Below are 17346 nucleotides of genomic sequence, written 5' to 3'. Positions count from 1 at the left end.
CCGGGAGCGGGGCTGGAGCGGGGCCGGGCTCCCCGCGGCGGCCGGTACCGGGGCTGGGGCCGGGCCGGGGCCGGGGCCGCTCGCTGCCTCCCGCGCCAGAGGGGTGGATTTTTCCATCCCGGCGTTTTCTGGGGCGTTTTGTGCTCGGCGGAGGGAGAGGGGGAAGAATTTCGATTTTTAATTACTACCATTAAAAAAATCAAATTTGCAATTCTTTGGGTGGCCTGATGGATTCCCTGATTGACAGCCGGAATTGACACTCTGGTACCTCTTATCTCGGGCATTTACGGCAATTTCTAATTGCAGGTAGTTTGGGGGGTTTTTCAGCGCCTTGGCTCGCATGGGAACCGAGCGATTACTTCAAGAGGCCCGGGTTAAGTGCAGGCAGGGGGAGAATTCAATCCACATTCAAATTGCTTCATTAAAGAGACGCAGCTTTTGTTGCAAAGGATTTAAATGGCCACTAGAAAGTTCTTATTTATTGTTTTGAGGCGGTTTATATAGGGTGCCCCGCGCTCGCCCGGCGCATGGAGCCGCAGCCTCCCTCTCCCGCTCTCTCCATCAAGGTGATGCCGCCGGAGCCGCTGCCCAAGGGGAGCGCCCGCTGCCTGGACCCGCACTCCCGCGCCATGGTAAGTGGGGCCGGGGGTTGCGGGTTCCAGCCGGGACCCGCCGGGCCGGGAATGCGGGGCCGAACTGGGCCGGGGGTGCGGGGAGCTGTGGGGACGCGCCGGGATCCGCTGGGCCGGGGGATGTGGGGGCGCGCGGGACCGGGGATTACGGGGTCCCGCCGGGGATGTCGCGGGTTTGTCCGTCCCCGCCGGGCCGGGGATGCCGAGGGCTGCGGGGACCCGGCGGGACGCTGCGCTTCGGTGCTGCGGGGAGCGGCGGGGCCCCGGCTGACGGCCCCGCGGCGGCTCTGCCCGCAGTCGCAGCCCGACGGGGAGCCTCTGCCTGGAGCCCTGGAGAAGGAGGACGCCCGCTCGGCGCCCAGCACCCCTTCCACGCCGTCCGTCTGCTCCCCGCCATCCTCTTCCTCCTCCACGCCGTCCGCCGGCAAAAACGTCTGCTCCAGCTGCGGGCTGGAGATCCTCGACCGGTACCTGCTGAAGGTGAGCGGCGCGGAGGGCGGCGGGGGCGGCGGGGGGCGGCGGGTGGCCCCGGCTCTCAGCCCCTTCTCTGCCGCAGGTGAACAACCTCATCTGGCACGTCCGGTGCCTGGAGTGCTCCGTGTGCCGCACCTCGCTGCGCCAGCAGCACAGCTGCTACATCAAGAACAAGGAGATTTTCTGCAAGATGGACTACTTCAGGTAGGGAGGCGGGGGCGGCGGGGGGCGGCGGGTGGCCCCGGCTCTCAGCCCCTTCTCTGCCGCAGGTGAATAACCTCATCTGGCACGTCCGGTGCCTGGAGTGCTCCGTGTGCCGCACCTCGCTGCGCCAGCAGCACAGCTGCTACATCAAGAACAAGGAGATTTTCTGCAAGATGGACTACTTCAGGTAGGGACAGGGCCGGGGCCGCTCCGGGGGGCTCAGCCCTCGCCGGCTGCCGCGGGGTCGGGGCCGCTCGGGCGCTGCCGTGGGGAAGGTTCGGAAAACCCGCAGGGCGCCCTGGAGCAGCCGGCTGGGAGACGACCCTCGGGAAACGGGGAGAAAAGAAGGAAGGGAGTTTGGGGTGCAACTGCACAACGGCCCGGAGGGATTCCTGCCCCCCGGCCGGGCTGTGCGGGCGCCCCGAGCCCCTGCTGCTCCCGGCTCCGGGGGTGCGGCGTGCCGGGGATGGCCCCGCGGCGGGGAAAAGAGGCTCGAACGGCCTCGTCCCGGCTCCTGCCGGAGGGGAAATAGGTGCTGGAAGCCTGCGGTGCCCAGCGGCTTTCGGGGAGCCCCTGTCAGCGCTGTGGGCCCGCAATGGCCGGAGCGTCCGCGGCGGGAGCGCGTTACGGAACGGAAAGGAACGACGGGCGGCAGCTGCGGCCCGGACCCGCACACCCGGGACAGCCTGTCCCGCAGGGAGGATGTCCTGGCTTCGACAGGCTTTCTGTTCTAAACCTTAAACCACGAATTCCCCCCCTCAATTTGACTCGCGCGAGGAGACTGAGTATTTTGAACTCCTCGCCGGGATTTAACTAAACATTGGAACCCCCGCTCTGACTTTCCCCATCCTACCAGGATGAGGGAATGCTGTTTGACCCGGGAGGAAGGGGAATGGCGGGCAGGAAATGGGAATGACCCCGGCAGGGCGCGGGGGGCTCGGAGCATCCTCCGGCCGCGGCAGAGCTCGGGGCTGCCCCGACGACAGCGGGCAGGGGAGCTCGGGGGGCACCGCGGAGATTCCTCCGGTGGTTTTTGTTAAAGGGTCTGCCAGTGCCAGATTTTCCGCAGCTCGGCCCCTGCCCCCGCCGGGCTCGGTGCGGTGCCGCCGGCAGTGCGGGGCTCACGGAGGCGGGAGCGGGGCTCGGAGAACCGGGTCCGTCCCGAGGCTGCGGTGCTCTGCGTCCTGCCCTGTAGTGGTTTTTGTTGTTGTTATTACTATTATTATTGCTATTATTTTCAAACCGCAATTTTCGGTGATTTCAGCGAAATTTTCCCCACTCAGCACAGAAAGGCACAAGGGGGTCCCGGGGCCGCGGTGCAGTTTTGGAGCACTTTGAGCGTTTTCATTCATTTGTCGCCGTTCTGGTGCCGCTGATGTTTGGTTTCTTTTTCGTTTGTTTTCAAGAGCGTACCTTTCCAAAGGCGGTTTTAAAGTAGCGCCGCGATCTCGAAATGACCTTTGAGCAAATATGGCAAATAACGATGTTAAAATTAATCTGTTTCACGACCCCCCGCCCGAGAAGCTCCGAACCCCTTCCCCGTTGGGAGCAGCCAGGCTCTGCCCGCCGCTACCGGCGGGGCCAAGGGAAATAAAACGAAAATCGCGGAAGCCGCCGCAGGACGCTCCCGGTTCCTGCGGCACCCGTTCGGGGGGCGCGGGGGCTCCCAGCCCTCGCTCCGCACTTGTCTTTTACAAAGAAAGGTGGGGGTTTGGAGAGATTTTTAAATTTTATTTTTGTGAATCTCTGAGCGGCGGCAGCGACGGCAGCGGCGGCGCTCGGAGCCCGGCGGGTGCGGAGCTGCCTCTCTGTCCCCGAGCCCGCGGGGATCGCTGCGGCCCCGGCCGAGCCCCGCTCGGTGCTCGGGGGTGGTGGGCGGGGGTCGCTCCCGCCGCCTCCCGCGGCAGAACGAGCCGGGCTGAGCCGCCGCCGGCGGTGCCGGTGTGCGGCCGGGAGCCGCTCAGCAGGGCTGGGATCCCTCCCGCTACCCCTGGCAAACTCGCCCCGTGTCCACCCTCTCGGCCACCTCCTGCACCCACCCAGCCCTGGGAGCATCCTGGCTGGCATCTTGTTGACTCCAGCCAGTGGAAGCTGGTGCGTGGCGCGGGCTAAACCTGATCCCCGGGATGGATTTTGAAAATTTTATTTGTTATTTGAGGCAGATTAAATGTGTGAGGGTTTGGGGTTTTTTTTTTAAGCAAAGCAGAAACCCCATCCTAAGGCGTGTGGTGCTTGGAGCTGAGGCAGATGGAAGGGGCAGTGAGAGGCTCTGCACGGGTCACACGGATGCTGGGCTGCTGCAGAGCTGATCCCTCCGACTCGGGGCTGTTGGGGGACGCTGAGGATGAAAGCTGTCAGGCACGGGGCTGTCATGTCACAGCCCCACTGCCCACGGGGAGTGTGGTTAGGCCTGCTCTGTGCAAGTGTCCCTTCTCTGTCCCCATGAGGAGCTGTGTAGGTGCTGGCTCTGCCGTAATTCCGTGAGCTCGTGTGCATTTTTAAGCAAATGCTGCTGTTTCCTGTGTCTTGTCAAATAATTACATTTGGCATCTAAGACTCCAGCGCTCCAAGGAGAACCAAATTAAAATTGGAGCTCATTGAGCAGAACACTGTGTTCCCAGCCATGCAAGGGCTGCTCACAGCCAAGCTCCCATGGCTCCTGTTGCCCGGAGGCCCAGCGTGATCCTGGTGTGATTCCCGTGATCCTGATGTGATTCCCGCTGTGTCCTGCTGTGACCTCGGTGGGCAGTCTGCAGGCCTGTGACCTTGGGGTCACTGGCCTGGCCGTGGCTCAGGTGGCCTTCATCCCAGAGGTTGTGTCCCTCCAGGATGCTGCTCCTGCTCGGGCACTGCAGTGGCACAGCGCGAAGATCCTCGCTGAGGCAGCGCTGGGCTCTGCTGTGGGACTGGGCAGATGTGAGCCACAGCTGGCTCTGAGGGCTGTGCTAGAGGCTTCCTGCAGAAGGGGACAGGACCCGGGAGGGGACAGGGATGTTTGAGCTGTGCGTGGCCCTGGGGCTGGTGCCCCTTGCCCTTTCCCTGCAGGCAGGGATGGACAGGAGGGCTGAGGGAGCTGTGGCACCTGGGGACAAGCGGCGTGGGAGACACAGGATGCACCAGGGCGTCCTCCCGCCTCTGCTCTTCCTGCGCCCCAGATGATGCGGCCGCCCCTGGGGGAGGTGGGATGAGTCTTCCTGGGATGAGTCTTCCTGGGATGAGTCTCTCTGGGATGAGTCTTTCCTGTTGTCAGTTTCCATCTCCCAGAGTTAACCTTTGGGGAGAGCATCTGCTCACCTGACCACAAACCATGCATGCAGGGCATGAGCCCATGGTTCTGATAGCGTTTGGTAATGCTGCAGTTTGTGCCACAGTTCTGGGCTTGGACAAATCCTCTGGCTCTGTGTCTCTTGCTACATGTGGCCCTGTCCCCATTCCCATCCCTGTCCCTACCAGGCAGGTGGCAGGAGTCCTGTGGAGCCCTGGGGCTCTTTGGGCTCTCACCGCGCTGCGAGCTCCGTGAGCTAAACCCTGTCTTGTGTTTGAGCTGTTATTTGCAGTGGTGATGATCGGGGCAGAATTATTGCAGAAATTTCTCCCCCCGTTCCTGTGTCCCTGGCAGTGGTGGTCCCTGCAGTGTCACCTCTGTGGGGTGACAGTGGGTGCTGGTGCCTGGCCCCAGCCGTGTCCCCGATGGCTGCAGCGGTGCCGCAGACGGGAGTTGGCCGAGAGCCGCAGGCGCAGCGTCAGCGTCGCTGCTGCCGCAGGCTGTGCAGCCCCGTGCCCGCGCTGTGCTGAGCCTCAGCCTCTCTGCAGGTTCTGCTCGTGGCGTGGCCCTGCAGGGACAGGGACATCAGCCTCTGCCTGTGCTGCCATGGCCACACGAGCCCCCGCGCCTTTCAGTGAACCCTGTCCGGCTCCCTGGGCGCCGCTGCCAATCTGGGGGTCCTGCCTGGTCCTCAGGAGATGCCTGGGTGTCTCCCCAGACCCCAGCTGATGTGTGCTGGGGACGTGTGACCTTTCCTGTGTGGTGCCTCAGTTTCCCCGTGCCCGTGCTGTGCTCCCCCGCCTGGGCTGGGATTGGAGCGGGGAGCGGCGATCACCACGTGCCATTAGCTCCGTACGCCTGCCCCTCGCTTGATGCTGTTCAGCAAGTACGACTGTTTACATAGCACATTGTTCAAAGTAATTCAATTTACAGGAATGATCTTTATTTCTAAATAAAAAATTAATACAGTTCTTTTGTTTGTGCGTTTATATAAACGAGCTGGCACAAAGTCAGTTTACAATGTTCCCATCTGAAGTAAATTAGTGAAGTCTCTTAGCTAAGTCTCTGTATAATTTCAGCACAGAAATGTCCTCTTTTTTTTTTCCTTCTTTTTTGGTCAGCTATGGTCAGGCTGAAAAATTTAGACCCTTCTTTTCCTCCCAAATAGTTTTGCTATTAGTAATCCCAGCACAGGACAGTATTTCCACATCTTGCTGGGCCCGTGGTGGGCAGCAGTTCCTCAGTGTGGGGTCGGGCATGGGCAGCACACTGGCCTTGGTGGCCTGGCTGGGCTCTGTCTGCAGAGCTTGGGGCTGCTCTGGCCACTGAACCCAAGGTTTTGTGCTGTGGGGTCTCTCCTGTCGCTTGCTGTGGTCATTTCTTGTCGGTGTTTTGTGTCTGCACTGACAGATTCTGGAGCTGCTCTGGCAGGGCTGCCTGTGGCTCTGCTTCCCACTGTGGTGAGGGGCTGGCAGGAGCCCTCGGGAGCCTGAGGTGACAGTGGCAGTGCTGGGCTGTGTGGGGAAGTGCACTGACTGTGTTGGAGCCAGTACCACCTCTGGGGTGGCAGAGGAGATGCTCCCTTCTCTCCTGATGCTCTCGCTGCTGTTCATTGCGTTTGTTATTTTAAGCAGCAGTAGTACTGAATATGCAGATATCAAACCTGCCTGGCACCTCGTGTCACACACTGACCGGGGGGTTCAGGACCATGGGGGCCACATCTGCTGCTCCCTGTGAATCACCTGCCCTTGACCATCAGCGTCCTGACAGGAATGGGGGTTTTCACACAATCACCTGGTGAAGGGATCCTGGCTGTCTGCTTCTTGACTGTGCTCCGCTACCTTCCAGCACAGCTCACTCCAGCACAGTCATCATGCTCTCACAGTGAGGAGACCTCCTCCACGGGGGAAAAAGCAGACGTGTGCGCCTGTACGTGTGAGGAGAACACACATGGTTTGATTTATGGCAGCGGGAGAGGACCAGCTCTGACACAGTTTCCATCCGAGTGTCACACTGGCTGTTATCAAAATAAAAAACCCACGGGCTTGGAAGCTGATTCACGGCGCTGCGTCACCTCGGCCCCTCGGCCGCGTCTGGCGCCGCAGGGCTGCACCGAGTTCCACCCACTGCTGCCCACGCCGCTGGCACTGCCACGGCACGGGCACCGCTGGGGCGGCCCCGCTGCATCTCTGCATGCACGGGTGCCGTGGGAGCTGGCGTGGTCGGGGTGAGCACCGGGGTCGGCAGCAGCACCTGCACCCTGGCATGGTGCTGCCTGTCTTGCCCTGCCTGCTCTCACCTCCCTGCCCTCCCTGCCCTCCCTGCCTGCTCTCACCTCCCTGCCCTCCCTGCCTGCCCTCACCTGTCTCTTCTCCTCCGCAGCCGGTTCGGTACCAAGTGTGCCCGCTGTGGCAGGCAGATCTACGCCAGCGACTGGGTGCGGCGGGCGCGGGGCAACGCCTACCACCTGGCCTGCTTCGCCTGCTTCTCCTGCAAGAGGCAGCTCTCCACCGGCGAGGAGTTCGGCCTGGTGGAGGAGAAGGTGCTGTGCCGGATCCACTACGACACCATGATCGAGAACCTCAAGCGAGCGGCAGAGAACGGTACGGAGCGCCGGCGGCCACGGCCTCGCCCGTGAGAGAGGGTGTCACTGTCTCCTGTGAGACAGGGTGTCACTGTCCCCCTGTGAGACAGGGTGTCACTGTCCCCTGTGAGACAGGGTGTCACTGTCCCCTGTGAGACAGGGTGTCACTGTCCCCAGCGAGACAGGGTGTCACTGTCCCCTGTGAGACAGGGTGTCACTATCCCCTGTGAGGCAGGGTGTTGCTATCCCCTGTGAGAGAGGGTGTCACTGTCCCCTGTGAGAGAGGGTGTCACTGTCCCCTGTGAGACAGAGTGTCACTGTCCCCCTGTGAGGCAGGGTGTTGCTGTCCCCAAAGAGACAGGGTATCTCTGTCCCCCTGTGAGACAGGGTGTCACTGTCCCCCTGTGAGGCAGGGTGTCACTGTCCCCTGTGAGGCAGGGTGTCACTGTCCCCCTGTGAGACAGGGGGTCACTGTCCCCCTGTGAGACAGGGTGTCACTATCCCCTGTGAGACAGGGTGTCGCTGACCCTCAGCACAGGGTGTTGGGGTTGGTTCTGTCGTTGCCAAAAAGGGTGATGGGTGGCCCTGGGGGGTTTGAGCATAAGGCCCTGGGCTGGCAGAGGGCTCGTGGCGTGGCCAACGTGCTGGCAGCACCTGCGGCTCGTGGCAGACCTGTGTGCCATGGGCAATGCCAGGGACAAGTGCCTGGTCCTGCACAGCCTGGAGTGCAGAGCGTGAGGAAGCTGCTGGGATTTGAGGCTGTGAGTCAGAAATGTAGAAGGTGGGATTGGTGACTGGACAAAAACTTCCCATCATTTTCCACCCACCCTGCCCATCTGGGGTTGTGCCATGGCCAGCCAGTGGAGCCGGTGACACCGGGGTCACGCAGCACTGCAGCTCCTGTCCCTTCCCCACCCTCCTGCATGGCAGTGCCCAGAGAGATGCTCAGAGGAACAGATCTGTGGGGTTAGTCCAGAGGACGGGCAGTGCCAGGACCTGTCCTGTGGTGGAAAGTGCTTCAGCACACGGTGGGCACAGGGAGTGACACGCCATGTCCCGGCCCATGCAGCATGTGGAAACCATTAACAACCTGACAGGAAAATAATATGGTTCAGTTTGCTGTGTTTGAGAAAGAGGATGAAAACAGAGTGCCCAGCTGGGCTGGGAGGGTCCTGGTTCAGGACATGGCTCGTGGTGTGTTGGTCCATCTGGTCAGCTGCTGTGGGGCGTGAGGGAGGTCATGGGGAGCAAGGATGGAGGAGGAGAAGCCACGTGTCCTGGGGGAGCAGAATGGTGTGAGGACAGCAGGGTCTGGCACCGGGGAGTCCTGCAGAGCTGTTGCCCTGGCCGAGGGCTGGCATGGTGGGTTTGCTGCTGCTGCTGCTCTGAACAACCTGCTGGAGTGGGCTGAGCACCAGTGTTGGGCAGTGCCGGGACACCTGGTGAGTGTCAGGTGTCACTACCTGTGTCCAAGGGGTTTTGAGAAGGGGGTGGGATCACTTTGGAGAGCTGCAGTTGCTGTGGAGTTGCAGGGCCACACTCCCCCCTCCAGTAATTACCCAGCAATTTCTTCTGCACATGAGGTTTTACATACAAGAAAAATAAACAGATGTTGCTGAAGTCAGAGTCCCATTCATCATCCGAAAAGAACAAGTCAAACTATATGAGAAAGTCCTTCAACTCAAGCCAAGACAATCACAGCCTGGTCCAGCTTGTGGAGCGATCCCTGGGCTGTGCAGGCGCATCCTGGGCCGGGGCGAGCGCCAGCCCTGCTCGCTGCCCTCCCCCACCCGTCCTCCCTCGCCCCTCCCTCAGCTTCACCTACACTGCCAGGGGCAGCCAGGGTGGCACGGGCTGCAGCAGGGCCCTGGGCACCCTCTCTGAGGCTGCACAGCAGCCTGAGCATGGCTGGGATTGCCCCGACACGGGGCTGGGCAAGGGGGAGGTCAGTGCCCCTCTGGAGTGTCCCCTTAGTGTGGCTGCTGCTCATGCATGGCCACCCCAAGGCTCCTGCTGCTTCTCTGGGACCCAGGAGGAAGAGGAGGTCGGGATGCTGGGGCAGCTTGAGGCTGGGGAAAGGAGAGAAGAGCTCATTGAAATGCTCTGAGCACATGGAAGGACTGAGGGAGGCAGAGCCCTTGAGGGAAAACAGGATCACAGGGGGCAGCGAGGGGCAGGAGTGATGGATGTTGGTGAGCCTGGCAGAGACAGAGTCCCTTCTGAGCCACTCCCTGGAGAATGTGACCAGGAGTCAGGGCCAGAGGGACATCAGTGCTTGCCCTCACACACCACCTTGACCCTCTGCCTGCTGCTGTCTCCCCTTATTCCCTGTGCCTTCCACCACTTGCTGCATTTTTCTTAATTCCGCAGTAAACTCTTGGGGAATGGTTGTTTCTCCTTCCCTGCGTGCAGAGGGGCTCAGCAGCCCAAGGCAGCTCCCAGGTGGCAGTGCTGGCTCCACCCTTTCTGCTCCCACTGCAGCAAGAGGTGCTTTGGCTGTCCCAGGCTGTGATGCCCGGGCTGTTGTCCCTCCGTTGAGGGGATGCCCTGGGTGTCCCACGCTGTGGTGCCACCAGGTGTGGTGTCCCCTCGAGCAGCAGCTGCTGCACGTGGTGGGGCAGGCCGGCTCCTGCCCTGTGGCTCAGAGGAGCTCTCTCCTGCAGGCAATGGGATCACGCTGGAGGGGGCTGTGCCCTCGGAGCAGGACAGCCAGCCCAAGCCGGCCAAGAGAGCCCGCACCTCCTTCACCGCCGAGCAGCTGCAGGTAAGGGCAGCAGGGCCAGGGGGGCTGCGGGGGCCGGGACCCCCCAGCCTCACCCCGAGCCCCTCTCTCCTCTCCTCTCTCCGCAGGTCATGCAGGCACAGTTTGCTCAGGACAACAACCCCGACGCACAAACGCTGCAGAAGCTGGCGGACATGACGGGGCTGAGCCGCAGGGTCATTCAGGTGAGGGCAGGACGGGCACGGGCGGCCACCACCGGCCGGGCAGGGCAGGCAGGGGACACCTGAAGGCTGGCACCAGCCAGGGCTCACGCTCACAGCCTGTGGCTCCTCACCCCAGACCTGCAGCATCCAGCAGCTTCGAGCTGCCTCCCTGCTTGCCGGCTCCTCTGCTCCCGCAGCGATGCCAGCGCCGTTCCTTCTGTGTCTCACTCGTGGGTTTGCTGTTTGTTTTTCCCTCTTGTGATGCGATGAATCAAAACCCCAACAGCCCCAGCCATCTACAATAAATCACTGGCTGCAAAGCTGCCGCTAGCAGCAGGTCCTGGAGCGCTGTGCTCTGTCCCAGCCGCTGCTGGGAGTGTGGCAGCTCCCCCAGCAGCCGCCCCTGCCACGAGCAGGCAGAGTCAGGAAGCATTGGCATTGAGAAGTTTAAAGAAAAAAGAGTTTTGCAGCTCCAGAGGACACTGTGGCAGGGAAGTTCCCACCCCTGATGTGGGAGGAGAGGGTGAGTGGTGCCGTAGGGACTGAGAAATGTCCCCTCTGCAGCTCCCAGCCAGCCCAGCTCTGCCTCTTGGTGACGTTTGTACTCATCACTTTAACATTCTGCTCACACACTTTCTGCACACAATAAAAACACGAGAGATTAAAATAAATTTGGAGCTTTCATCCGAGATCGTTTTGCCAATGACACTTTTAAATTTTGCTGTGAAAATCTGGCTTGAGCCCCTGTTATTGAGATTCTTCATTTAGCTAAAGATCAAGCAGGCTGCACACCAGGTGATTTTTTATGTGGATGTTTTTTAAAGGCACTTTGAACAGGAAATAATTTGTCAAATGCTTAGACTGTTTCCTTCTCCATGGTCCAGTGTGCTCTGCCTTGGGGAGCTGATCTTCACTCAGTCTTGGAGAAAGTTTTTACTCACAGCTATCTTTCAAAAATTAAAGCATAAGGAGCAGATCACCTCTTTAGCATTAAAAACCCCTTTCCATACATGTTTTAACTCTAGGATGGAATTCCCAAACTACTCCTTTAATTAGAAGCAGTGAGATATGACCAGAGATCTCATACCTGCTGCTTTTCATCCCTTTTATAAAAACCTCGAAGAAACACCCATCCAAGGACCCCGGTGAAGGACCACATTTTAACCCAACTGTCTCTCAGCTGTCACAGCGCTCTCTGCTCTCTTTTCAGGTTTGGTTTCAAAACTGCAGAGCCCGCCATAAAAAACACACCCCGCAGCACACGGTGCCGCCCTCGGGAGCGCCCCCGTCCCGCATCCCCTCCTCGCTGGCCGACGACATCCACTACTCGCCCTTCAGCAGCCCCGAGCGGGCCCGGATGGTGACACTGCACGGATACATCGAAAGTAAGAGATGGAGGGGCTGGGGAAGATCCCGGGATGGGCAGTGGCAAAACCCTCCTGGTGCTGCGGGTGCGGGGGTGCTGCCCGTGCTGCTGCTGCTGCTCCTCGTGGCTGATAAACTCTGCCCCTGGGGTTAACTTTCCCCAGGAAGGTCAGTGCCTGGGTTTTACTGCCTGGCCCTCGGCCCTGCGGTGCTCTCTGTGTCGTGGAGAAGAGGTGTGAGTGTGCCCTGTGGTCTCCTTCCTGCTCAGGACAGCAGAGTTGTTTTCTCTGTTCCCAGTGCCAGTGAGTGGTTTGTGAGTGATGGGCAGCTTTGGTCATGCCTGGACAGAGGTTTTGGCTCTGTGGCTGTGCCCCTGACCAGCTGGGCACCTCCTGCTCCCTGCGTACCCCGTGGGACCCGGCTGTGCCGCGCGGAGGGCGGGTGTTGTTTGCAGTAACAGAGGCTGAAGCCTCCTCTCATCCACAGGTCAGGTACAGTGTGGACAAGTGCACTGTAGACTTCCCTACACTGCTCCACCAGTGCACCTCAAAGCAGACATGGAAGGACCACTATCTAATAGGGGTGAGAAGGTAAATGTAGTCCCTGTTCCAGGCTCTGGGGCCAACCCTCGCTGTAGCAAAGATTTGTGTGTAGCATCATTGCCACCGCTGTCTCCTGTCAGCATCACTGCTTCTCCATGACCCCTGCATCTGCCACCCACCCGTGTGTCTGCCCGTAGTTTTGGGGGCCCTAAGGTTGACATACCCACTGTTGGTCAAAATGGCATCACTGTGTGTTCCCCTGGGCACCCCTTGCTGTTGTGACATGCTGGGACTCTGTGCCTGCATCCACTGAGGGCCCTCACATCCTCCTGCCTGGATCCTCCCTGCTTTCCCCTTCCCGGTGCCCTGAGCTCTGTCCTGCTCCGTCCCTCAGGTGCCTGCATGTGTGCTCAGTGTGAACAGCACCTGGCTGTTCAAAACAGGGCAGGGGGAACCTGTGGCATGTGTTAACTTCCTAGTTTTCCACGAGTTAACAAAAAATTCATTTCTTGTGGATTGCAGTATTGCTTAAAAATAATAACAACTGGCTGTTACAATATCTGAAGTAAGAATGTTATTTCACAACTCTGGCCAGGAGACAATATTGCATGTTGATATTTTTCTGTTCAGCTCTTACAGTATCTGTTCTAACACACAGCTCATTGGGGGCAAGACTTCTCAGACATGACGCTAGTTTCAGTGACTTTCTTCTGAGGAAACACTGAGCCTTTGGCAATTCTGAGTGGTTTTTGCTTTTGTCTTTGCTGTTAGAAGTTCTCAGCACCTCTCTTTTCAGATCTCTACCAGTACAACAGCTTATTGAGTTCTGTTTCAACGGGCAGAAGCAGGGGCACAGCAAAGACACTTTTTCTGTCTAAATTCTACCATTTTGTCCTGTGTGCCAGCAAGCTGCAGTGTTTTCAGAAAATATTATACAGTCCTGGTGCTGTTGTTAGAGAAGCTTCACTGCAGCAAGCAGCTCCTGATTTAAATGCAATTACTGGCTCGCAGCTGTTGCAGAACAGGGTTCTCTGGACACGGAGCTGCCCCCCAACCAGCTCCTTTTCTAAACAATCGCTTGCATGTTGAATTCCTGAAAACTGAAGTAGCCTTTTTTCCCCCACATCCAAAAATTTTTAAAAGCAGAGATAGCTGAGATCCTGGGAAAACACATTTCAGCGCTGAGTGTGCGTTTCCCTCTGCGTGTGGGGCAGCCCCACTCTCTCTGGGGGTGCCCAGTGCAGTGGCTGGTGAGAGGTGAGCTGTGACCAGCCCAGCTGCTGCTTCCCCTGCCCCTGCAGAGCAGCGAGCTGCAGTGTTTGAGGGGAGCCTGTGCTGGTCACTGGCTGGGGTGGCAGTCAGGACAGCTGGACAGCCAGGACAGTCTCTGTCCTTCTTGGCAGCTGCCATATCACGGAACAGATGAATGAAGTGGCGTTTTTGGGGTGCTGCCCGGTTTTGTTTGGTTTCACAGCCAAAGGTATGGTGCACCTCTCCTGTCTTCTCCCACCTGAACTCCTCAGTGGCAGCTCCAGAGCTGGCAGCTCCTGGGCAGAGAGCTCTTCCAGAGAGGGTTTTCCTACGGGGAAGCGTCCAGCCTGGCAGAGCCCGTGTCCGTCCTGCCGCTCCCTGCCAGCGATCGCTCTGCCCTGACGCTCCCGTTCTCCCCCCAGGTCATCCTCTTTCAGTACTGACTGCGGGGACTCTTCCTCACGTGCCCGTGGCCCTGCCAGCACCGCTGCCCCTCAGCCGCTGACAGCGCCCAGCCCTCGGCCGCCGGTCCCGCGGGAGAAGCTCAGCCCCAGCGCTCGCAGTTCCTTCCACTGAGCAGCACCTCGCGCCCGCTCCGATTTCTCCAGCGACACTCTGTGTGTGTGTGTGTTGAGTGCACAGTTACATTTTACACTTGTTTCTTGTGGACTTGTAGAATGACCGTGAGTCTCTTCCAAGGCAGTGCCAGCCACAGTCAAAACTGGTGACTCTACTGTGCTCGCAAGTCTCGCTCCCAAACCCACGGGAATATGAACGACCCAGAGCACGCTGAGCTCAGGGGGGGTCGATGATCACCTCTGAACACAAAGGAAGGAGGAATTTTCGTGGTTTGGCCTGATTCTCTCTTTGCACCAGTGAAGCAGTTCCTGGACATCCCTCCTTCTTTCCACTCGCATGTGTGAAATCTGAAATTGGCTTTATGGCTCAGCAGCTCGATATATAGACAGACCTCCCTGAGCCAAACTCGCAGGTAGCTGAGACTCCACTGAGTGGAAAACATGATGCCAGCTGGAAATAGGCAGTTTTTCTTCCTCCTCAAAGTGCTTTAGAATCACATGTCCTTTGATCACTCAAAGGTAAGTAAATCTTAGTGTTTTTCCCCCCGTTTTGTAGGAGGGGAAGCAGAGATGTCCTAAACTGAGAGGAACCATGAGGGTTGGTGGCAGAGCCAGGTTTAGCACCCTGAAGTTTTTGATTGCTGACTTGTTCTTAGAACACTGAATATCTCTCTCCTCTCACAGCCATCTGCCAAATTTTTTTTTTTTTTAAGATTTTTACTCTCATTCTTTATTAACAAGCTACTTAATTTCCTTGGAGTCATATTGGATCATAAATGGGTGATTTCAGAATGCACCTACAGAAAACTCTCAGACAATCCATACTCTGGGACTGGGAAATGCTTGATGGAAGGTGGTCATAAAGGTGTAGAAATGTTCTGCCCTGCTGTGGACTCAAGTTCAGTCAGTGGAAAGAGTTGGGTAGAAACTGGAGACCACTTAAAAAGGTGAAAGCCACAGTAAGGCCAGCAGGAACCGTCGCTAGCCAAGTGGACAGCAAGGGGATGGCATCTTCCTTTGTCTGGTAGCATGGTTCTGATCCCCTCTGCCCTCCTGGTCTCTCTTGCTGGGGTAGGGCTGCTGGTCCTGCCAGGCCCTGGGATGAGGGTGCATCCCAGGAGAATGGCTGGGCTCATGGCAACAGCACAGGAAGTGCTCAGCAGTCTGGCCCCAAGTCAGGAAAAGGACTCCAAAACGATCCCATCCTTCACTGATGGTAATAACGAAAGCCAAACATGAGACCTCTGCCAGCCCTTCTCAGTTTGCACCGAGCCAAGAGCAGGTCTGTAACCAAACCTCTCTCCACGCAAGCACATGGGCCTGTCCTGCTGTGAAGTGTCTGTGAGGCTGCTCTTCCAAGAATGTGAAAGCCTACCCTGAGCCACAGCCAGTGAGGGATGTGACTGAGCCGTGCCCGAGGAGCAGGAGATGGGAATCCATCTGCTCCGTAACTTGTTTTTAATTGGAACTGTAGACACACGTGTTTTCCTCTCTGGGAGATCCCGCATCAATCCACGGCATGGGCCAGGTGGGCAACCATCCCAGTGCTCTGGCCAGCCCACGCTGCACACGTGGGGAGCCTTCTCCTGCCCGCGTCCCCGAGCTCCGTGTGACACCAGCAGCCGGACACGCGGCTCCGCCGAACCACCAGGGACGCTCCAGCAGTGGCGTGGGGAGATGGGCACGTCTGCTGAGGTGGCCACTGAGATCTCTTGGCTGGAGAAGCAGCTGAGTGCAACACACGTGGATGTTGGTTGGAACAAGTCCACACACACACACACACACACCCCCTCCTGTGTGTGTCCGTGTACTGAGCGATGGTACTACCTCGGACAGCTGGGCCAGTGTCTGTCAAACTGCAGCCAGCAGCTCTAGTCCCAGTTCAAAATAACATTTGAAAGGAGAGAGGGGAATTAAGTCCACAAAATGCTATTGTCACCTCCAGCTGTGTGAGTGACCATTCCCAGAGTGTGACCAGTGACGAGGCGCTGCCACACGCCTGACCTGACTGGAGCCACCTCTGCAGAGGCGTCCCTTGGGGAGGGGACAGTCACCAGTGGCACCAGGTGCATCCTTTTTGTCCTTTTCATAGAAATGAGGGAAGGATGAGTGCTCCCTTGGCTGGCTGTTGGTGAGTGTTTGTCATCACAGGTTGAGGTGGTTGCTGTGCCAGCCTTGAGATGCTCGTGGGGGCCGGGGGGGTCACCGGGGCCTGACTTTGTTCTCCATTTGTGCTTGCACATCCTAATGACCATTTAGTTGTGGAATTAGTGCCATAAAGGAATGGGTAGTTATTCCATTTGACTCAGAAGGAGAGATTCAGGCTGTAACTTGCCCTGACATCCCACAGTCTCTGAGATTGCCACAACTGTCCTGTTGAGGGAGAAAGGGGTTTGATGTGTTTCTCCCTTCTGTATTGGCAATGCAGTGAAAGGGAAACTATGAAATATGTATCTGCTGAATACCAACTCTGTCAGAAAAACCCCCCTTGGAGATGTCCTGGCTATCCAAGGGTTTGTAAGCAGTGCCACGGCAGGGCCCAGGGAATGTCGGTGTTTCTCTCCAGGGATGTGGGCTCACCACAGACTGTGCTCGGGGCACTTCCCCCCATAAGTAGCCAGGAGCAGCTTTGCTAATTCAGAAATCAGGCTCTGTTTATATTAAGCCCAAATTGTTTGCAAAAACTGGAAGCAATTCAGCTTGTGCAGTTTTAGAGCTAATTATGTGTATGGAAAATACTCAACTGTACCAAGAATGTAAGAAATCTTCTAATTTATTCAATACATTGTTTCACAACATATTTCACACTGACTGTTGCCACTGAACCAAACCTTATCTCAGGTCATTTGCATTCATCTCCTGTCTGTGGATTAAAAAAAAAAATAAAATTAAAGTCATTCTCATTTTCTTAGTTTATTCAGTAATTGCCAGATGGGTTCTGGTGCAGCAATGCAGACTCCACGCACTAAACTTTTCCAGTTGCTATTTGCAAACCCTTTTGCAGACAGAATCCACTGAAGACAGCCAGTGAAAGACTCTTCACTCCAGTTTAATAAGGTGACTAACAGAGCTCGGCTCTGGAAGTGGGATGGTTTCAGGTTTTATCACCAGTGATTTTTTCTGGCTCATGCTGGTTAACCCAATGCCCGAGCTAAAGGTGCTTACAGAACTCACTCGTTGGGACAGGGAGTGGGAACCAATCCTGCACTACTATCAGTGATTTATCTGTAGGATGCCAACTAAACACCAGTTTTATTTCATCTGCCAATCATTTTGTTGTAGCATGTTGCAATTCTGCATGTCTTGGCTACAATGGTTAAAAAAAAAATTTTCTCTGAATGAGTGGACAGTCAAGACTAATATTTATTTTAAAAAAGTAAAACAAAATTGTAAGCACTTTTTGTAAAACCAATGTCTGTTTTGTTACATACTTTTAATGTTGTGCTTTGTAAATGTCTTATTTGTGTAATAAATAAAGTTAATGCAAGTAGAAGTGCTGGCACTTACATCCAGAAAATGATGTAAT

At 57.3% G+C, this 17346-nt stretch overlaps 1 protein-coding gene across 3 annotated transcripts; it reads left to right on the top strand.

Annotated features, from left to right (window-relative positions):
• Nucleotides 1-328: 328 nt before the first annotated feature.
• Nucleotides 329-17313, top strand: LHX6 (LIM homeobox 6). 3 transcript variants are annotated; one of them, XM_041406579.1, is made up of 8 exons: nucleotides 329-632; nucleotides 930-1112; nucleotides 1189-1310; nucleotides 6958-7178; nucleotides 9823-9923; nucleotides 10010-10105; nucleotides 11295-11469; nucleotides 13665-17313. In XM_041406579.1, exons 1-8 carry the CDS (start codon nucleotides 528-530, stop codon nucleotides 13745-13747), a joined length of 1086 nt encoding a protein of 361 aa, XP_041262513.1. In that variant the 5' UTR covers nucleotides 329-527; the 3' UTR covers nucleotides 13748-17313. The 3 variants fall into 3 exon arrangements, 2 of the variants coding, with proteins under 2 accessions (XP_041262513.1, XP_041262512.1); XR_005952838.1 differs by lacking the exons at nucleotides 329-632; nucleotides 930-1112; nucleotides 1189-1310 and adding exons at nucleotides 1373-1497; nucleotides 11936-12039 and having other exon boundaries at nucleotides 13665-14339; nucleotides 15132-17313; XM_041406578.1 differs by lacking the exons at nucleotides 329-632; nucleotides 930-1112; nucleotides 1189-1310 and adding exons at nucleotides 1373-1497; nucleotides 11936-12039.
• Nucleotides 17314-17346: the final 33 nt, after the last annotated feature.

Source organism: Onychostruthus taczanowskii, unplaced genomic scaffold (genome assembly GCF_017590055.1).
Source record: "Onychostruthus taczanowskii isolate IOZ18803 unplaced genomic scaffold, ASM1759005v1 scaffold25, whole genome shotgun sequence".
Lineage (NCBI taxonomy): Eukaryota > Metazoa > Chordata > Aves > Passeriformes > Passeridae > Onychostruthus > Onychostruthus taczanowskii.
This window is presented reverse-complemented; position numbering and strand designations above follow the sequence as displayed.

Coding starts and splice junctions, on each gene's coding strand:
- LHX6 (XM_041406579.1), top strand. CDS start 528: ATGGAGCCGCAGCCTCCCTCTCCCGCTCTCTCCATCAAGGTGATGCCG. Junction 9,924..10,009: donor TCACCGCCGAGCAGCTGCAG/GTAAGGGCAGCA, acceptor CTCTCTCCGCAG/GTCATGCAGGCACAGTTTGC. Junction 10,106..11,294: donor TGAGCCGCAGGGTCATTCAG/GTGAGGGCAGGA, acceptor CTCTCTTTTCAG/GTTTGGTTTCAAAACTGCAG.